General features: G+C 33.8%; 2 protein-coding genes and 1 long non-coding RNA gene across 5 annotated transcripts; 1 reads left to right on the forward strand and 2 right to left on the reverse strand.

Annotated features, from left to right (window-relative positions):
- Positions 1-550: 550 nt before the first annotated feature.
- LOC105774185 (protein SAWADEE HOMEODOMAIN HOMOLOG 2) lies at positions 551-4,491 on the forward strand. Of its 3 annotated transcripts, none has more exons than XM_012596576.2 (10): positions 551-689; positions 769-866; positions 2,229-2,314; positions 2,409-2,454; positions 2,600-2,738; positions 3,110-3,188; positions 3,367-3,418; positions 3,618-3,761; positions 3,857-3,976; positions 4,097-4,491. In XM_012596576.2, exons 2-10 carry the CDS (start codon positions 798-800, stop codon positions 4,145-4,147), a joined length of 786 nt encoding a protein of 261 aa, XP_012452030.1. In that variant the 5' UTR covers positions 551-689; positions 769-797; the 3' UTR covers positions 4,148-4,491. The 3 variants fall into 3 exon arrangements, with proteins under 3 accessions (XP_012452030.1, XP_012452029.1, XP_052488822.1); XM_052632862.1 differs by having other exon boundaries at positions 632-689; positions 778-866; XM_012596575.2 differs by having other exon boundaries at positions 628-866.
- A 2,672-nt stretch (positions 4,492-7,163) lies between these two features.
- On the reverse strand, positions 7,164-10,876 carry LOC128041825 (uncharacterized). Its single transcript, XR_008196702.1, has 2 exons — positions 10,688-10,876; positions 7,164-7,681 (listed from the first exon to the last, which is right to left on the reverse strand). It is a non-coding gene; the product is annotated as an uncharacterized LOC128041825 (long non-coding RNA).
- A 6,573-nt stretch (positions 10,877-17,449) lies between these two features.
- On the reverse strand, positions 17,450-18,022 carry LOC105772333 (uncharacterized). Its single transcript, XM_012593622.2, has one exon. It carries the CDS (start codon positions 18,020-18,022, stop codon positions 17,450-17,452), a length of 573 nt encoding a protein of 190 aa, XP_012449076.1.
- Between the last annotated feature and the right edge of the window lie 57 nt (positions 18,023-18,079).

Below are 18,079 nucleotides of genomic sequence, written 5' to 3' on the forward strand. Positions count from 1 at the left end.
ATTAATTTGGCTTTTTTTTGAAATTTTATTGTATAATGCAATAAAATAAGTCTAATAAATCAAAACATAAAATTAATAACGATTCGAGAAATTCAATAAACTTGAACGAATTCTACTTCCCTTTATTTGCCGGTATAAATAGGTGGAAGCCCTTTGGTTTTGGATTAGCCAAGACCTGAACCCAATAAAGTTTATACGACGACCCAAGGCCCAAATACGAACAACTCAGTAGGACGGAGCACATGAATTTCATCCTTCAGCTTATAAAAACTCAGAAGTTAGTCCCTCTATTTTTTCATATTTTGATATTTATGTTTTTTGAAAATTAGGAAGTTAATCCAAATCTGTAAATTTGAATGTCTTTATTTTTGTAATTTGTCACATAAATTTGTTGAACTGCTAATATTTTCTTCATTTTATATATAAATTAATGAAGTGATGACTTTTAGTGAACAAGGTGACGTGATTTAATTGGATTACTACCAAACTTTAATAAATTAAAAATAAAAGAACTAATATTTCAAATTTTATAAATAAAAAGGATGAAATTTATAATTAGAACTTCTGAAAGATTAATTTATAATTCTATAAAAATTGAATCCGAGACTTTGACAGGCGCTTAAATGGTCATTCATACGCTGTACAACACACACTGTCTCTGAAACTTCAAGAATTTAGGGTTCACTAAGGTAAACAAGATTCCTGAATCCCCAAATCGTTTCTCAGTTGCCTCCACCAAGTTTTAAACTTTAAAGTTTGTATTTGAAGAAAGCACAGGAACTGTTTTGGAGTGTTTAATGGATCGTCTACGCCTAAGGCAGAGACAGAGACAAAGAGCAGCCTTCTCTGGGTTTACAAAACCCGAGGTGAAGAACCATGTCTTTTCTGTTTTAAGTGCCATTTCTTCATCTGGGTAGTTATTAGTTTCTCCATTTGTTGACAAATATGTAGTTTTAGCTATTATTTTTATTTTTGGGGGGTTTGTTTTCATGTTCTTTTATTTTGAAGAAACTTATCAGGATATTGCATTCATATGCTGTTACCAGTTTATGAATGATTAGCTGAGAAATTGAGCTTTAACTTGTGGGTCTAGAGAAAATATTTGCTTTTTTTCTTCTTCTTATATATGCATATTTCTCAATATAAAAAGCTTACTTACTTTATTTCTTATTTTTAATATATTGTACCATGTTTATGCTTCTGGTTAGCTCTGGCATACATGTTGATGTTTTTTAATTCATGAACATATATTCTTTTTTGTTTATTTTCATGTTCTTTGCTTTTTAAAGATATTTACCAGGATATTGTATTCATATGCTGTCACCCGTAGTTGTTTGTTTATGAATGATTAGCTGAGAAATTGAGCTTTAAATTTGTTTCATGCTTTTTTTTTTCTTTCATACGTGCATGTTTCTAAGTATAGAAAACTTCCTATATTTCTAGTTTTTTTTTTTTTTTTTAAATATATTGTCCCATGTTTCTGCTTCTGGTTAGCTCCAGCATTCGCGTTGATGTTTTTTGTAATTCGTGCTCATGTCTTTATTGTGGATAGTGTATGTTACTGTTATGTAGCATTTCTTTATTTTCATAGTTACGAGCTTCTCTGGTTGTTATCAAAGGTGTATATTTAGCTGTTACATTTTTGTTTATTTTTATGTTCTTTGCCCTTAAAGAAACTTATCAGCATATTGTATTCATATTTGCTGTTGGCAGTAGTAGGTTTGTTAATGAATGATTAGTTGCGAAATTGAGGTTCAATTTGTGGTGTTTAGAACAAATGGTGGCATGCCTTTTTTCCCCTTTTTCATACATGCATATTGCTCGATATAGAAAGCTTCCTATATTTCTTACCTTTTAATGGATCATCCCATATTTTTGCTTCCGGTTGGCATGCATACATGTCAATGTTTTTTGTAATTCACGACCATGTGAAGTTAGAGTTGTTGTCTTGATTCTGGATCTTGCATGTCATAGTTCTGATTCTTTGCATGATGCTTTATGCTTTTGTATTAAAATTAGTATCTTTCAACCTTCTGGTTTGACATGGTAATATTGTTCAAGTGTTGTTGATTCTAACCTTTTGTTCTAAATGAGTCAATGTGATCCTCATATAGAATTTTTGTAGTAGTAACTGTTGAGATATATCATGTTTGTGGCTTTTGCAAAGCTATTTTGTTATGGGATTATAAAACATATATTTTCCCGTTTTATTATATATTTATGTTCAGATCAAGAAGATGGAGAAATTTTTAATGAAATCAAGAGAGCTACTGCTGAGTAAGGAATTCTGTAAAAAAATGGCTAGAAATTTCAGGTTAGTTGCATTTCATGCATATTTCTCACCCTTCCTTTCTTTTATAGATAACCAAATGATTTTTATTAGACATTGATGCATATTGTCTTTGCAGTTCATCTGCCGGTCGTGCTGGCAAACCTATTATTAAATGGACCGAGGTCTTTCTTTACTTTTTTCTTTTTTTCATTTTCGGTGTTACTTATCTCATTATTTCTCCTCTTGTCCTTAAATTATGATCATGGTGTTTATGGTTAACAGTTTAGGATTTCTCCTATTGACCCCTAATTCCTTATATTTTCACAGGTACAAAGCTGGTTCTTAGCTAGGCTGCAAGAAAGCGCATCTAAAGTTCCTTCCTTGACTGATACCTCCAAAACTGAGTCCAGAATCTCTGAAACTTGCCCTTTAGATGATGGGCCTCAAATTCCTCAGATTCTCAAAGGTTCGTGTCTTTTCGGGAAATTGAAAAGTGGAATGTTCAAAATCAAAACTGGCAAAGTTTCAGATGTCTGGTTGTTCTAATACTGTTTCGTTTCAATTTGTTACCCCATTTCATAGAACATGAAAGCTCTATAAGCATTGAGGATATTGTTCTCCCAACTTTGTTTTGCACATGGTCTCATATAAACTAATTGTTTGCACAATGTTATGGTTTATATTATACTATCGCAGAAATCTTTAACGGGTTTCTTGGCCATTTCTACGTTTGCTTTGTGATTTAGAAACCATGACATAAAAATGAAATAAAGAACTTAACCATCACTTTAGTTCCTTATTCTAGAGGCTAAATTTTTCCCTCTTTGTCTCTTGGAGTGGTTTCGAAAATGGGAGAAAAGATCCCTGATCTATCGGGACTAGAGTTCGAGGCACGGTCATCTAAAGATGGAGCATGGTAAGCAACACGAATCTAAATCAATTCAACAGAAATTGTCTAGGCTTTTCTGTTGTTATCGTTGAGCTCTCTACATATAGAAAACTACTAGAATTGACACGCATTTATACTGTTATGTCATAGGAAATCTTATCATCTAGACCAGCTTATATTGGACTGTGCTGATTTTAATGTGCAGGTATGATGTCGATACGTTTCTCACACAACGACATCCCGGTTCTGGTGAACCTGTAAGAAACTAATTGGAACTATTGCAATCACTGTGTAGACTGATGCTCTTCCACGGCTAATATTAAAGTTGTCATAGTTGTTGCCGAACTTTTTGTTGCATGATGGATTCAAATTGATATCTAGGCAGAGACTGGTAATAGGGTGATTTATAACTATTTATTTTACAAGTCGTTTGATAAAATATATTGTTTGTTATAGGAAGTTCTTGTTAGATTTGTTGGATTTGGGGCTGATGAGGATGAATGGGTTAATGTAAAAAAGGCAGTGCGACTTCGATCCATCCCATTTCAACATTCTGAATGTAATAAGGTGATGGTCGGAGATCTTGTATTATGCTTGCAGGTCAGCATTGATGCGCTTGTTCTTTATAAATTTCTCCAATTATCTTACACCTCTTTGTTGCTTAATTTTCTTCTCTCTCACTCTCTTGATTTTAGGAGAAAAGGGACCAATTAATCTACTATGATGTTCACGTCAATGAGGTCGAAAGGAAAACGCATGACATAAGAGGTTGCAGGTGTATCTTTTTAATCCGATACGACCATGACGGCTCTGAGGCAAGTGTTGTATCTCACTGCATACTCCTCTTAATTAACAACTCCATTGCAGGTACGAGAAATTGATGTCCGTTCAAGATGTTAATACTGATCTTTCTTGTTTTCTTTCCCATTTGCCAGGAGAGAGTTCGATTGAGAAGACTATTTTATATTCGAGGCCAAGAAATCTGAGAGTTTTCGTGATACTTCTGAATCTTTGCTCATCTCCCAATCACATTTTCGCATTGTCATCTGTGTGAGTTCATTTATTGTGGTTTTCTGAACAAGAGAATTACAAGTATGTAAATCTATAGCTTATTTGCATCTTGGAACTATATTTGTTTCGAGGCATGAGGGATAGTTTCAATGTGTGTTAGGGTTCATTTCGGGCATCTCTTGTTGTCCACGTTGTACCTCCCTTGGTCTTCAAGCTTTTGTGATGTTTAGGGCTTAGCTGGTTTTGGTTCTGTAAAAGAATTTTAGTTTGAATTAGGTTTCTTATAACCTTTTTTTAGTAAAGATTGATGTTTAGGGTTCGTTCCTCGCATTTAGGCAATCATAGAAAAACCGGATTGGATCGGTTTAATTGAAAATCAGTGGGTTTGGCACTTCAACATTTCACATACAAGTGGAATCTCCAAAACCGGAAACTAAATCGAGAATAACACAAGACAAAAATAGAAATGGAAATCATTCAATTTCATTAAACACAAATGATGAATAGGAAACTACTCGCTGTGAGGATTTCGAGTTGGTCGGAGTGGGGCCGGAAAATCACAATAACAGGATGGGAATAAGAAGAAGAGAAGAGAAGAGAGAGTTCATCCTTAACAGAATATTGTCCTTTTTTTTCACAACAGCCTATAAAATAAAAGAAAACAAAACTAACAGTTTAGAATTAGGTTACTGCAGCTGGCACACCAAAACACAACGTTTCCACTTAAATTTGAAATCATCAAAACACGTCCGTTCTCTTCACTCAGGTTTTTTGCTCTTCTCTCAAAATTATCTGTCTCAAGGATCAAACTGAGGAAAGTTGGTTCTCGGCTAATCAAGGGACTCTCATGTAGCATCCTCAGGAAATGAATTAGCCCACTCCACTAAAGCTTCAGTCACTGCCCTGCTTTCGCTTTTGACTAGAGGTGTTCAAACGGTTAACTGATCGGTTAATCGAACTGAATTAGTATTAATCGAATTAATTATTTTTTTAATCCATTAACATTAACCGAACTAAAATTTTTTCAAAAAAATTAACTGAACTGAAATATTTCAGTTAATTCGATTAGTTAACTGAATTAATCGGAATTTATATATTTTTATTTTTTATTGAAACAAGCATAAAACATATAAAAAAATTAACCGAATTAATCGACTTAACCAATTAATCGAATTAACGAAATTTAAGTATTGAAACACTACATAAGTCTTGAAATTAACACATAATTAAAATGTAAGTCTTTAATATTCTCCATTTGCATCCATTTCTTCTCTCCAAAAAATCTCCATATGCATTATACCTAAAAAAATATGTGCAAAAAATGAGCATATAATAGAAATATATGCATTTTAAAAAATCAAATAAAAAACAAAGGAACAGATTGTAAGTTAACAAGAATAAGATAAGTAAGCATACCCTTCAACTCACAAAAGCTCATGAATTTAGGGTAGGCTCTAATGCATTCCAAGAAAAGTCCAAACATTGAATTGATTAAATAAGTTAGTGTAGGAGTGGTGTGGTAAAAAATTGAAACTATTAAATTAAAAATAAATATACCATTTTCAATCTTGTCAAGCTCTTAGATTTGTTCTTCATTCTTTTTTATGTCTTCTGTGATGATGATTTCTGAATCCAATCTTTGAGTACACACAAGAGCTTGTACAATTTTAGGAGTTAAAGAACTCCTAAATTGATCAAGCACATGCCCCCCGATGCTAAACTCAAACTCTGAGGCAACCGTAGAAACCAATATATCTAACACATCTCTGGCCATTTTTGAAAGAGTGGGAAATCAAGGGCTATTCACTTTCCACCACAATAAAATATCAAAATCTTCAATAAAATTCTCATTATGTTTTGTCCTCACCACCATTTTCCAACTCACACTTTTTATACAAAACTTGTATACGCCTTTTCATTTTTTGTTGTGGTTCACCAAGACAAACATGTGCTGCCACACTTGATTGGTTATAAGACTATGAAGTGGAGGCTTATACTCATCAAACAATTCATACAAAGCTTCCTTCAATTTTTGCATCATTTCACAAGCTTTTTCAACATTAGACATTTCACTAAGTGCAAATTCAAGATATTTTAACTTTTTTTCTAGGATCTAAAACACAAACAACAAACATAAGCAAATTCATCTTATCAATATCACCCCAACACTTAACATATTTGTCTTTCATCTTCATGGCCATAACACTAAAGTCAACATCAATATTTGACTGAGCATCTCATAAAAGGATATCAATTTTAGAAAGCTCATTAAAAAAATTATTGGATGTGACATATGAAATGTCAGAAATACGCAAAGTGACTTCATAAAAATATTCTAAGAAATCCCTCAAGTTTCTAACACTAGCCCAACCATCCGCACTAAGTCAACCCTCCCTCCTTTCAAGTTCAACCCTAATGTTTGTATCTTGGTCCTCAAATATCTGAAAAGCTCTCTCAAAATTCTGAGTAATGTCTAACATTAAGTAGGTTGAGTTCCACCTAGTACAAACATCAAGACACAACAACTTGCACTCTATCTTTTCCACCACAACACACTCCTTAAACTTTTGTAATCTAGCTGGAGATTATCTCACATATTAACAGCTCCCCTAACACGTTCAACGAATTTATTCATTTCCTTTAAGCCTTCAACAACAATCAAATTCATAATGTGTGACATGCATCTCATGGGAAGATATTTACCATTTTGAACTAAATCCCCTCGAGAGCTAAATTTCTTTCTCAAATAACCAATAGCAACATCATTTGAACTTGCATTATCAACAGTAACAGTAAACAATTTATCAATCCCCCAATTCAACAAGCATTTCTCAATCACCATCCCAATGGAATCACCCTTATGACTAAAAATTGGATAAAAGTTTAAAATCTTTTTATTCAATTTCCAATCGTTATCAATAAAGTGAGCAATAATACACAAATAATTAACTCTTTGCAAAGAAGTCCATGTGTCAGTAGTTAAGCAAACTCTAGAATAAGAACTTTTCAAAAGTTGTTTTATCTTGGCCCTTTCATCTAAATACAATTGATAAACATCCTTAGTGATAGTAGTTCGTGAAGGAATATGAAACCTAGGACATGCCTTGAACATAAATTTTCTAAAGTCTTCACTTTCAACAAATTTGAAAGGTAATTCATCAATCACAATCATTTGTGCTAACCCTTTCCTACATACTTCTTGATCAAATCTCCAAGTTGGAAGATGCCCTTTCGCCCCTTCAACTCCCTTACTATGTAAAACTAGTTGTTTTTGGTTAGTGTCAACAACATTACTAGGATTTTCTTACATGAACTGATATGATATTTCAATGACCCATACAATTTTTTTTCCATCACAACAAAATTCCTTTTCACAATAATTACATTTAGCTTTTCTTTTTCTAGCAATCCCCTTTGTTTGGCTTAAAGCTTCACCTATCGGTTTTCCAGAATCTATCGAATTAGGAGATGTAACACTACCCTCAACAAATGTTGGTTCTGTGGACATTCTGCAAGAAAAAAAAACTATATAGTAGATTAAAATACATTTATATACAACATACAAATGAATTAAAATGTATACATATTTAAATACATTTACTGGTGAACAATAATGAAAATTATCAATCTGTTTATGTATTGGGACAATGTGAAGGTGATATAGGAGATTCAAATTGTGGAGAATGTATTAAAATGCAGTTCAAAAAGCTCAAGTTGAATGTGGTGATTCAAATTGAGGCCAAATCTATTTACATAAATGCTTCATTAGTTACAATTATTATATCCATGGAATCCCTTAGAGAACTTTAAAAAACAATTAGTTTCAAAAATGGTTTTTTTTCATTTAAACTCTTTTAAAATTAATTTCTACTTTTCTGAATTTTCAATCCATAAATATCAATATTAATATAAATTTATATAACTTTTAAATATTAAACATATAGGAACTTTGGTATTATTCAAAGTTACATGTGATAAACAAAGGAAATGAGAATATATTTTATAAATTTTAAATACTAAACATATGCTAAAATAATTAAATCTAAAAATACTCTAATTTTTAGACATCAGATTTTATTTGTATGTTACACGAGTACATATGATTTCCAGTAAATTTGATTAGATGTTAGAGTATTCCACTATTATTATAATTGTTCTTCCAGTATGCAAAACCATATGAACGACCTTGTTCAGCATTTTGTATGTTAGCTTGGCACCTGTTCTATCTTCCACAGTATTCAGCTATTAACCTAAAAAAATAAATTTACAAAAATGATCCTGTTCGAAAAATTATGACGGAAATAACCTGAAATCTACAGTGCCAAGCGATGCCGACATCTCACCTCCGGTACCACCCTCCATCATTCCCTAATCATGTCTTAATGATTGTCCCGTCTAATAAAAAAAAGATACTTTTTTTTTGTCGGCACTATAATGGTCGGCACTCATATGTATTTTTTGAAATACCTTCAAAAAATATGGATATTCTACGATTTAAAAAGAAAAAGAAATAAAATAATATTTTAATAGGTACCAGCATTGGTTGAGAACTTTAAAAAATAAATTTTTTTTTTTTACTTTTTTGGTGCCAATGTTGAAGTTGCCTGCATTGGTTAAAAAAAAATGGATTGAGGAGGAAGAGATCTGCACTCCGATTATGCCAGTTGGTCCAATGGACGTCGGCAGTAGTTGACTGCATAGTGGAGTGAAGGCGGTGGCTAGAAGAGAAGCAAAGAATGAAAAATGAAAAAAAAAATAAAACTCATCTGTTACCATTATTAAAGAGAAAGAGGATATGAGATAAAAGAGAAAAGTATTACAATTACCAAATAAATAACAAGGTTTAACATTAATGGTCCACCAAACAAATTTTGAAATAATAATAATAATTGAATTATTAATTTTACCTTTTTTAGAATTAACCAGAGTTAAATAAGCTTTTCATTTACCACTTAAAAAGATATAAAATTTTATTTGAATAAATTAAAACTCATGGTTCATATTTAACATTCAATTAAATATTTCTAAAAGAATCATTCAATACATTTTAAACCCCTTAGCGTTTAAAGTCTAATTCCAAATTTCATTATTTTAGTTAATATCTCTTGCATTTCGAATGAAGCAAGAGTTTTTTTGTTAAGAATGATTCTTTTCAAAAGTTTTGGTGCTTGCGGGTATGATATTATTAGTTTTCATTTTTAATTATTTTGTTTTTTTCTGATTAATTTCATAATAAGGCTCCAATGTTATTTCATTGGTATTTTCTCTTTTATTCAACTTTCATCTCATCTCCTCCATAATTGTTACACATGGGTTTTGGTTTTTTATTTTTCATTCTTTGCTTCTCTTCTTCCTTCTCCATTTGCTCTAAGCCACCTCTTTCGCTCCACTCTGCAATCAGCTATCGCCAACGCCTTTCGGCCCAATTGATACAATTGGAGTGCAGCTTTATTCCTCCTCAATCTTTTTTTTGAACCGGTGTCGGCCACTTTAACACCAGCACCAAAAAGTAAAAAAAATTATTTTTTTTAAGTTTTGAACCGATGCCGGCCACTTCAACGCTGGCACCTATTAAAATATTGTTTTTTTATTTTTTAATTGTAGAATACCCATATTTTTGAAGGTATTTCAAAAAAATACATCTAGGTGTCGGCCATTATAGTGCCTGCACAAAAAAATATAAATTTTTATAGGACGGGACAATCATTAAGGCATGATTAGGGAATGATGGAAGGTGGTGTCGGTGGTGAGATTGTTGGCACTGCCCAACACTATAGATTTTAAGTTATTTTCGTCATAGTTTTTCAAACAGGGTCATTTTTGTAAGTATTTATTTTTTGAGATTAGTTGGGTAAAATAGCCTAAATCAGGCCTTGTTCTATATATTGAATGATCATAGTATATTAATAGTTGAATACTTAAACATATGAATGACCTCGAGAAATGGCTATCTATAGATAGCCTTAAACATATAAAAATAGTATATTGCATGCAGTTAGTGAATAAAGAACAAATTGTTGAGGGAAGAGGACTGGTATCTCTTTAAATGCCATAGCACAGAGAATGAGCACATCAAGAAACAATACTATGGAACTAACTTTTCAAGAATCATGTTTAAATCTAAGCCTCGCACAACACACAATTATACCACACTAGATTTAACCCTTTTTTAAGTTCACAAGCATAACAATACAAATATACGTTAAAATACAAATACGTAACAATCACAAAGTTTAGAATCAAACTATTACAGTTCAGCACAAACTAAAAACTGAAATAATTTAAATTAAAATTGAGTAACTAAACCAAAACCTACAACAACACATAGTGAGATTTAGATACCCACATATATAATTCAGATACCTAATTTCATAATTTCAAATAAAGAAAGAGGAAGGGAAGAATGAAATTTTTGTCATAAAGAAGAAGAAGATACCTTTAATCCTAAAGAGTAATAGTAGAAAAGTTCATTTCCAATGAAAACAAAAAGAAGAGACCTTTGACAAAAAAAACACCTGAAAAATCCAAGGTGAGTGCCGAACAAACGTCGAACAATGAGGGTGACCTGGTGGACGCCAGACAGTGTGACTAGTAGTAGGGATTTGGGGAGATTTTAGATTAGGGATTTCCAATTTTGAGGGATAAGATTAGAGATTTAGGGTTAAGGATTTCTAATTTTTTGATTTTTTGTGTGTTATTTTTAGACTTCTAGATTTTTATGTTTTATTAAATTATTAAATTATTTTTATTTTTTAGGATTGGGTTGGGTTTATAGATATATATTGGATTGGGTTTATTTTGGTGGTGGGCCAGTGGTTAGGGTCTGGGTGGGTAGTGAGCTAATACTTATAATATATAATATTAATTATTAAGTTTAGTTAATTTGATTAATTACCCTATCTCGAATTGAATTAACTGATAACTAAACTTCTAAAAAATAATTAATCGACCTCCGATCGATTAATCGAATTAGATTGGTTCGATCGGTTAATTCAGTTTTAACCAAAATTTGAACACCCCTACTTTTGACCATTCGACGATCGATAGCTCGTGTTGGTTCCTTGGCCCAAGCACCACTTGCACTGACTATAGGTAAGGCATTTTGGACTAGAGCTGGGCCAACATGCTTTTTAAGTTGTGAAACATGAAATGTGTGGTGCACTCGCAAACCAGGTGGCAATTTCAGTTGATATATTACCTTCCCCACTCGAGTTTCCACCTTAAAGGGACCAAAGTATTTGGGGGATAACTTCTGATTCAGCAGCCTTCTGACTGAATGCTGCCTATATGGCTGCAACCTTAGATATATCAAGTCATCCTCCTTGAACTATCTTTCTCTTTTATGTTTGTCTACTTGTTGCTTCATTCTATTTTGTTCCCTCTTCAAATGGAATTGAAACAACTACCTAGCAACTTCCCTTTTTGTAAACTCCTATCAATGTTGATTATGGGAGAAGTGTCTACAAAATAAGGTATATGATGTGGAGGCTGTTGGCTGTACAGTGCCTCGTAGGAGGAGTGCAGATAGAAGAATGATAAGTGGAATTGTACAAACATTCGGCCATAGGAAGCCATTGTAACCAATCATTTAACCTTTCCCCTGTCATACACCTGAGGTAGCCTTTAAGACATCGATTTAATACCTCGATTTGGCCATCATTTTCTGGATGGTACGCAGTGGACAATTGCAACTTTGTTCTATCTCGCCTGAAAAAGGTCTTGCCAGAAATTACTGATAAATATTTTATCTCTATTTGAGACTATAGACTCGGGCAACCCATGCAATTTAAAAATATAGGTCAAGTACTTCTGTGCCACTGTAGTTGCTATAAAATGATGTGAAAGGCTCAAAAAATTCCCAAATTTAGTCAGACGATCCACCGCAACTAATATAACGGGCTTCCATTTTATGTTTGGGAGGCCTTCTATAAAGTTCATACTAATGGAGGATCAAGCCCGATCTGGTATTGGAAATGGCTGAAATAGGCCAAGTTTAACTATTTTGCACTTTTGGCAGGTAAGACACTCTTTGACCGAAGTCTTTTTATCTCCTGTCATACCCTTCCAGTAGAGAAAGGATGTCATTATACTTTTAGAAGCATGAACCCCTGAGTGCCTTCCTATGGCACTAGCATGAAAGTGTTGAAACAATTCCATCCTTAGCTTTCCATCATTTCCTACCACGATATTTCCCTTCCTTCTTAAAAATCTTCCATCCCACACATACTTAGGGTGTTGAGATTGTTGTTATAGAACCTCTTCATAACTTTTGTAGCTTTTCATCTGATTGATACAAGGCTCAAACCTTAGATAAAATTTCAGAAACAACAGTTAACCCATTCATTTGTTATACTTGGCTATCCATTAGGGATTTGTTCCTAGAAAGGGCATCAACAGTGGCATTATTCGAACCCTTCCTATAAATAACTTCATAATCATACCCTAGCATTTGAACAACTCATTTTTGTTGAAATAGGGTAATGGCTTACTAATCTGATAGGAAACAAAAACTTTGATGGTCTATTTTGATTTTAAAATGTCTCCCTACTAGGTAGCCATGCCATTTTCTCATAGCCAACAACATTGCAAGCATCTCTTTCTCGGATATCGATAAAGCTTGATGCCAAACACTAAGTCCCTTGTTGAAAAAAACTACTAGTTGTCCTTTTTGTTGAGGGACAGCCCCAACACCATATCTTGATGCATTTGTGTCTTCACATAGTTCAATTTGGAAGTTAGGAAAGACTAGTACTGGGGCTGAGCACATGGCCTCTTTTAGTTGTTGAAATACAGTAGTAGCTTGCTCATTCTAACCCCGAGCATTTTTCTTAAAAAAGATTTATTAGTGGCTTGGCCAAAATACCATAGTGCTTTATAAACCTCCTATAATATCTAGATAGACCCAAAAAACCTCTCAATTCTTTAATACATGTAGGCATCAGCCACTTAGCAACATAATATACATTGCTTGAGTCCATGGCCACAATCCCATTAGATATTACATGGCCCAAATACTCCACCTGTCCCATACCAAACGAACACTTACTCTACTTGACAAATAATTGGTGTTGCCTTAATATTTGAAAAACTTCTTTAAGATGTTTTAGATGCTCATCCCAACCTATGGAATACACTAAAATGTCGTAAAAAAAATACTAGAATTGACCTTCTCTATAGGGGCTTGAATATGGCGTTCATAAGAGCTTGGAAGCTTGAAGAGGAATTAGTGAGCCCGAAGGTCATCACTAGGAGTTCGTAATACCCTTCATGCATATTAAAAGTTGTTTTATGGATATCTGGCTCATGTATTTTAATTTGGTGGTAACCCAACCTCAAATCGAGTTTCAAAAAAACTCTAGCATTACCCAATTCATCCAGAAACTCTTCGATAATTGGGATAGGGAACCTATCCTTAACGGTCAGTTGGTTGAGCTACCTGTAATCAATGCAAAGCCTTGAATTGTCGTCCTTTTTTTTACCGTAACAATGGGGGATGCAAAGGAGTTGTTACTGTCCCTTATGATACTATTATATAGCATTTCCTGAATGATTTTTTCCATCTCAATTTTTTGAACTATAGGGTACCTATAAGGCCTGATTTCTACTACCACACCCTCAAATTTTAGTGGGATTTTATAGTTTGGAGTCTTGGTGGAGGCAAACCAGTTGGAGTTTTGAATATGTCACAAAATTCTATTAGGAGTGCTTGTAGATCAATAGGTACCACTGAAACTGCTGTTGATAGAAAAACATGGGCAGTGAGATCATAAATATGGTACAAGGGCCTAATATCTTATTAGCTTGAGACAGACAGTTCGATGATTGTCTAGCAAACATTAATTGAATATTGCCAAGCAATACACCCTTTAAGGTACATGGACTACCTTCAGAAATAAACTTCATGGTCATGAAACTATATCACTGTATCCTAATAACTATATCACAACCCTTCAGAGGTAGTAGCATAAACTCGATCACAAACTTAGATCCTTAAGCTTCCCATTGAACTTTTTTGCAAGTACCCCTAATGAATAATCTCTTGCCATCAACTATTGTTACCTCGAGTTGCTTCTGTTGCCATATAGGAAAAGATAATTTAGCCACAAAATGAGTGTCCAAAAAATTTATAGGTGCTACCCGAGCCTACCAAAGTAATAACTCTAGCAACTCCCATTGTGATTTCAATTCTCATTGTGTAAAGGCCTTGTAAACCTTTTATGGTATGAAGGGATATGACAGGCTCTTGAGACTAGTCACCTTCAGTAGGAGAATCTTCTAGCTAATCCGAGCACTCATGAAAGTCCTCTGCCTCTCCATCTGAGTGAGAGTTAAGTAGCATTTGGTAAAGTTGACCCTTTACACATTTATGGCTAGTGTGGTATTTGGCACCACACCAAAAACACAACCTTTTTTTTTTCTATCGGCAATCAATGCTGGGATGATACCTTTTTAATAGACCCTTAGCGCATTAGTCCCACTGGACCTAGCAACATCTGGTTGTGCAAGTGTACCATGATTAGAAGAGGTCCCTAATTGTTTAGCAATATGGAAACCCTCAACTAAGGTCTGTGGTCTAAAAAATCGTAAGTACTGACTTACCTCCTATCTCAAAATGCTAAAAAAATGCTTAAAGCGTAAGGCTCAGGTAATTGTAATTGATTTAAAAGACTTACAAAAAAAATCATGGTAGTTCTCTACTGATCTTTGCTACTTCAAGGTCACCAACTCAAACACAGGGTCCTTGAACATGCTAAAGTCGAACCTTTCCTTTAGACTCTGGGCATACCCTCCCCAATCCAACATTTGCATGCCATCATGCTTCTAGGCATGAAAATAGTGCCAATCCAAGGCTCGCCCTTCCAAATGTAACATCACCGTTCGAACTTTTTCCCCATCTAGTACCCCTTCAGCTACGAAGTATTGTTCTAATTTGGACCACCAACAACTAAAATTCAAACAGTCAAAACGAGGACCCTCCAACCTATAAGTTCGATCTTGCGAAGACCTTAAGCAAAACAGGGGTAAGCCCTCGAGACCAAACCCCAGAATAGTTTGTTGTGCCTCCAAAGGTTTCTTGGGGAAAAACCCAAAAAGTGCCCCTCAATACACCTTTCCCTTTAGCCTGAGTAGTAGCATTACTAGAGGAAACCAGATTCCCAATATACTGTTCAAATAAGTTATGAAGTTCAGACCGCACCTCCCCCTCTATCTCATCTTTGAACCCTTGCAACCTTGCACCAACCTTAGCTTCTTGTTTAGCATCCAAGTGAGATAGTTCCTCTTAAATCTTCACCATCTCTTATTGCAATACATTCACTTCGTTCTGCAAACGCGATGTGATTCCATCCCCGACCATAGCAATTGTTGAAGCTCTAGTACCCTGATATGAATCGAACTTGAAAATCACAATAACAAGATAGAAGAAAGGATAATAGAGAAGAATAAGGAAGAAGAGAAGAGAAAAGTAACAATTAGGAGAAGAGAGAATTCATGCTTAACAGAATACTGTCCTTTTTTTTTACAACAGTCTAAAAAAATAAAAGAAAACAAAACATAAAGTTTAGAATTAGATTACTACAGTTGGCACACCAAAACGCAACGTTTCCACTTAAATATTAAATTGTCAAAATGCGCATGTTTTCTTAACTCATTTTTTTGGCTCGTAACAAAGAAGTTTAGGTTTCATTGTTTTGATTGGTTTATGTATATTTTAGGGTTTAAACAAAAGACAAGGTTACATTGGGAGAAGAATGAAAGGGAAATGTAACTTAACAATCAGGGCAAATGTACCAACTTGTTAGTTGAATTGATGAAATCGAAAAAAATCGAAGATTTAATCGATTTAATCTCAATTTTGGATGACATTCAGTGTACTTTGACCGCTATCTTCTTTAGAGAAGAGAATGGCTAACGTTAATCTCAAGCTTAGAATCTCAATTTTGGATTTAAATTGTTTGGTGTTTGTAATTTGAGTTTTTAAGTTTTGACAATTTTAGGTTCTGACATTCAAATTTAAATTACTTGTTGGAAGGGCTTTGGTAAAATGGTATAATTTTTCTTTTAATCCCTCTTAAAAAATAAGAGTTCAATTTCAATTTTTGTAGGTTCGGGGAAATGAAAAATATCGCATATTCCATGGATGATTTATTCCATTCAGATAATTTTAACATGAAATTCTATTAGCTTTTCCAAAAAAAAAAAGAAGATTTTATCTTAATTGAGATTACAAATTTTGACTTGAATTCAAAATAACATGAAACGGAGAAATGTATATATTTAGATGAGTTGTAGTTGAGGTTAAAGAAGACAAAAAAAACAAATAGGGAATTAGGAACGCATGGTGGGGTGAGAAGATTCTATTTACTAAGGATAATATTTTTAAGGAAGAACATCCATTGATAGTACCAAATATTAGAATGACACCCACCTGTTTCCATAGTCAAGACTTGACACTTTTCCTACAGAGAATACAGAAAAAAAGCAGGCATTTGTCCTCATAACTTATTACTAGAGAGTTCAATTTTAATAAGGATTATCATCTAAATAAATTGCAAATATCACAATTATATCAATTCAATTTTCTTCTTAGTAGACAGTTCAAATCACAATCAAGATTTGACATTTAATATTTAAATTGAGGGATAAACTGGCTAGTTGATATTATTATCAAGTTTTGGATTGAATTTAAAATTTAAAAGACCACAATGGAGGGAGAATATTCCCATGATTTAAATACTTTTAATAAGGATTATCATCTAAACAGCATCACCAGTTTCCATACAGAATACAGAAAAAAAGCAGGCATTTGTCCTCACTCTTCAAAACTAACAATTAAATCTAAGAAATAAAAATCCTAAATTATGACTTCAATTTTGTTCATGTCGTCTTCTTTTTTTAACCTCCACATCTAATAGCTAGAAGCTTCGATTTTATCGGGTACATTTAAAATTTATAGGTTAAATTAATAATTATAAATATTTAAAATTTGGACGTGAATATCACCATTTATAATCAAAAACAAAAAACAAATATCGTAAATTTCGAGATTTCAACCTTAGCATCCAACCATCTCCTAATTGCAAATTTTCATATGCGTTACTTAAATACAAATTACACACAAAAAAGCGGGACAAAGATAGCATGAAAGAACGACTTTGTCGTTAAAAACCTTTGCTGAAATGTTACATATGTTACATATCTGTTGAATTTGTTTCCCCTAAAGATCAAAGGATCAACATATATATAAACTTCCAAAATTATACATTCTTTTAGGCTTTTTAGCCATAGTAATCGGTTGCTTCCATGACAGCCAACCATTTCTGCAACCTTAGTTGCGTATAAAAGCTTTGAATAAACTCCTCAGCCGCTTCATCTACACGGTATTCATCCTCATCATCTTCATGATCCTTCAACACCAATGGCAACTCCCTACTAATATGCACTCTCCTTCCTTTTAATGGCTTCGGCGACACGTAATCACCCGAATCTCTACATCCCATTGCTCCCAAAACCACACCGTCTCGCCCCCGAGGCCGCCCTGCGTAGTAACGGTAACGGGCGGCAGCTTTTCGCTTTCTGCCATTGAAGGGGTCGTAAGGTTGATGCGACGGACTTGTACGGCAGCTGAACTCGTACTCCATTGGTGATACGAAGGAAAGATGCACGTCACGTGATCTGCAACTCAGTGATGCCTCATTTAATGCTTTTCCCATGATCTTCCCACGTTTCATTAAGAATTGAAGGTCGTCAAGCACTAGCTTGCCCTTTGACAACCCTTTTCTTATCATGAATACACTTAAACGAGCCAAGTTAGATAGCTTCTTGGTGATAAAGGGTGGGCTTGGTTCCATATCTAGAGGGAGACTTTAGGGGTTTCTTTTTTGGCTTTGTTGTAGGAGAAGAATTGG

The sequence above is a fragment of the Gossypium raimondii genome, chromosome 6 (genome assembly GCF_025698545.1).
Source record: "Gossypium raimondii isolate GPD5lz chromosome 6, ASM2569854v1, whole genome shotgun sequence".
NCBI classification, from domain to species: Eukaryota; Viridiplantae; Streptophyta; class Magnoliopsida; order Malvales; family Malvaceae; genus Gossypium; species Gossypium raimondii.

Coding starts and splice junctions, on each gene's coding strand:
- LOC105774185 (XM_012596576.2), top strand. CDS start 798: ATGGATCGTCTACGCCTAAGGCAGAGACAGAGACAAAGAGCAGCCTTC. Junction 867..2,228: donor CTGGGTTTACAAAACCCGAG/GTGAAGAACCAT, acceptor ATTTATGTTCAG/ATCAAGAAGATGGAGAAATT. Junction 3,762..3,856: donor ATCTTGTATTATGCTTGCAG/GTCAGCATTGAT, acceptor TCTTGATTTTAG/GAGAAAAGGGACCAATTAAT.
- LOC105772333 (XM_012593622.2), bottom strand. CDS start 18,022: ATGGAACCAAGCCCACCCTTTATCACCAAGAAGCTATCTAACTTGGCT.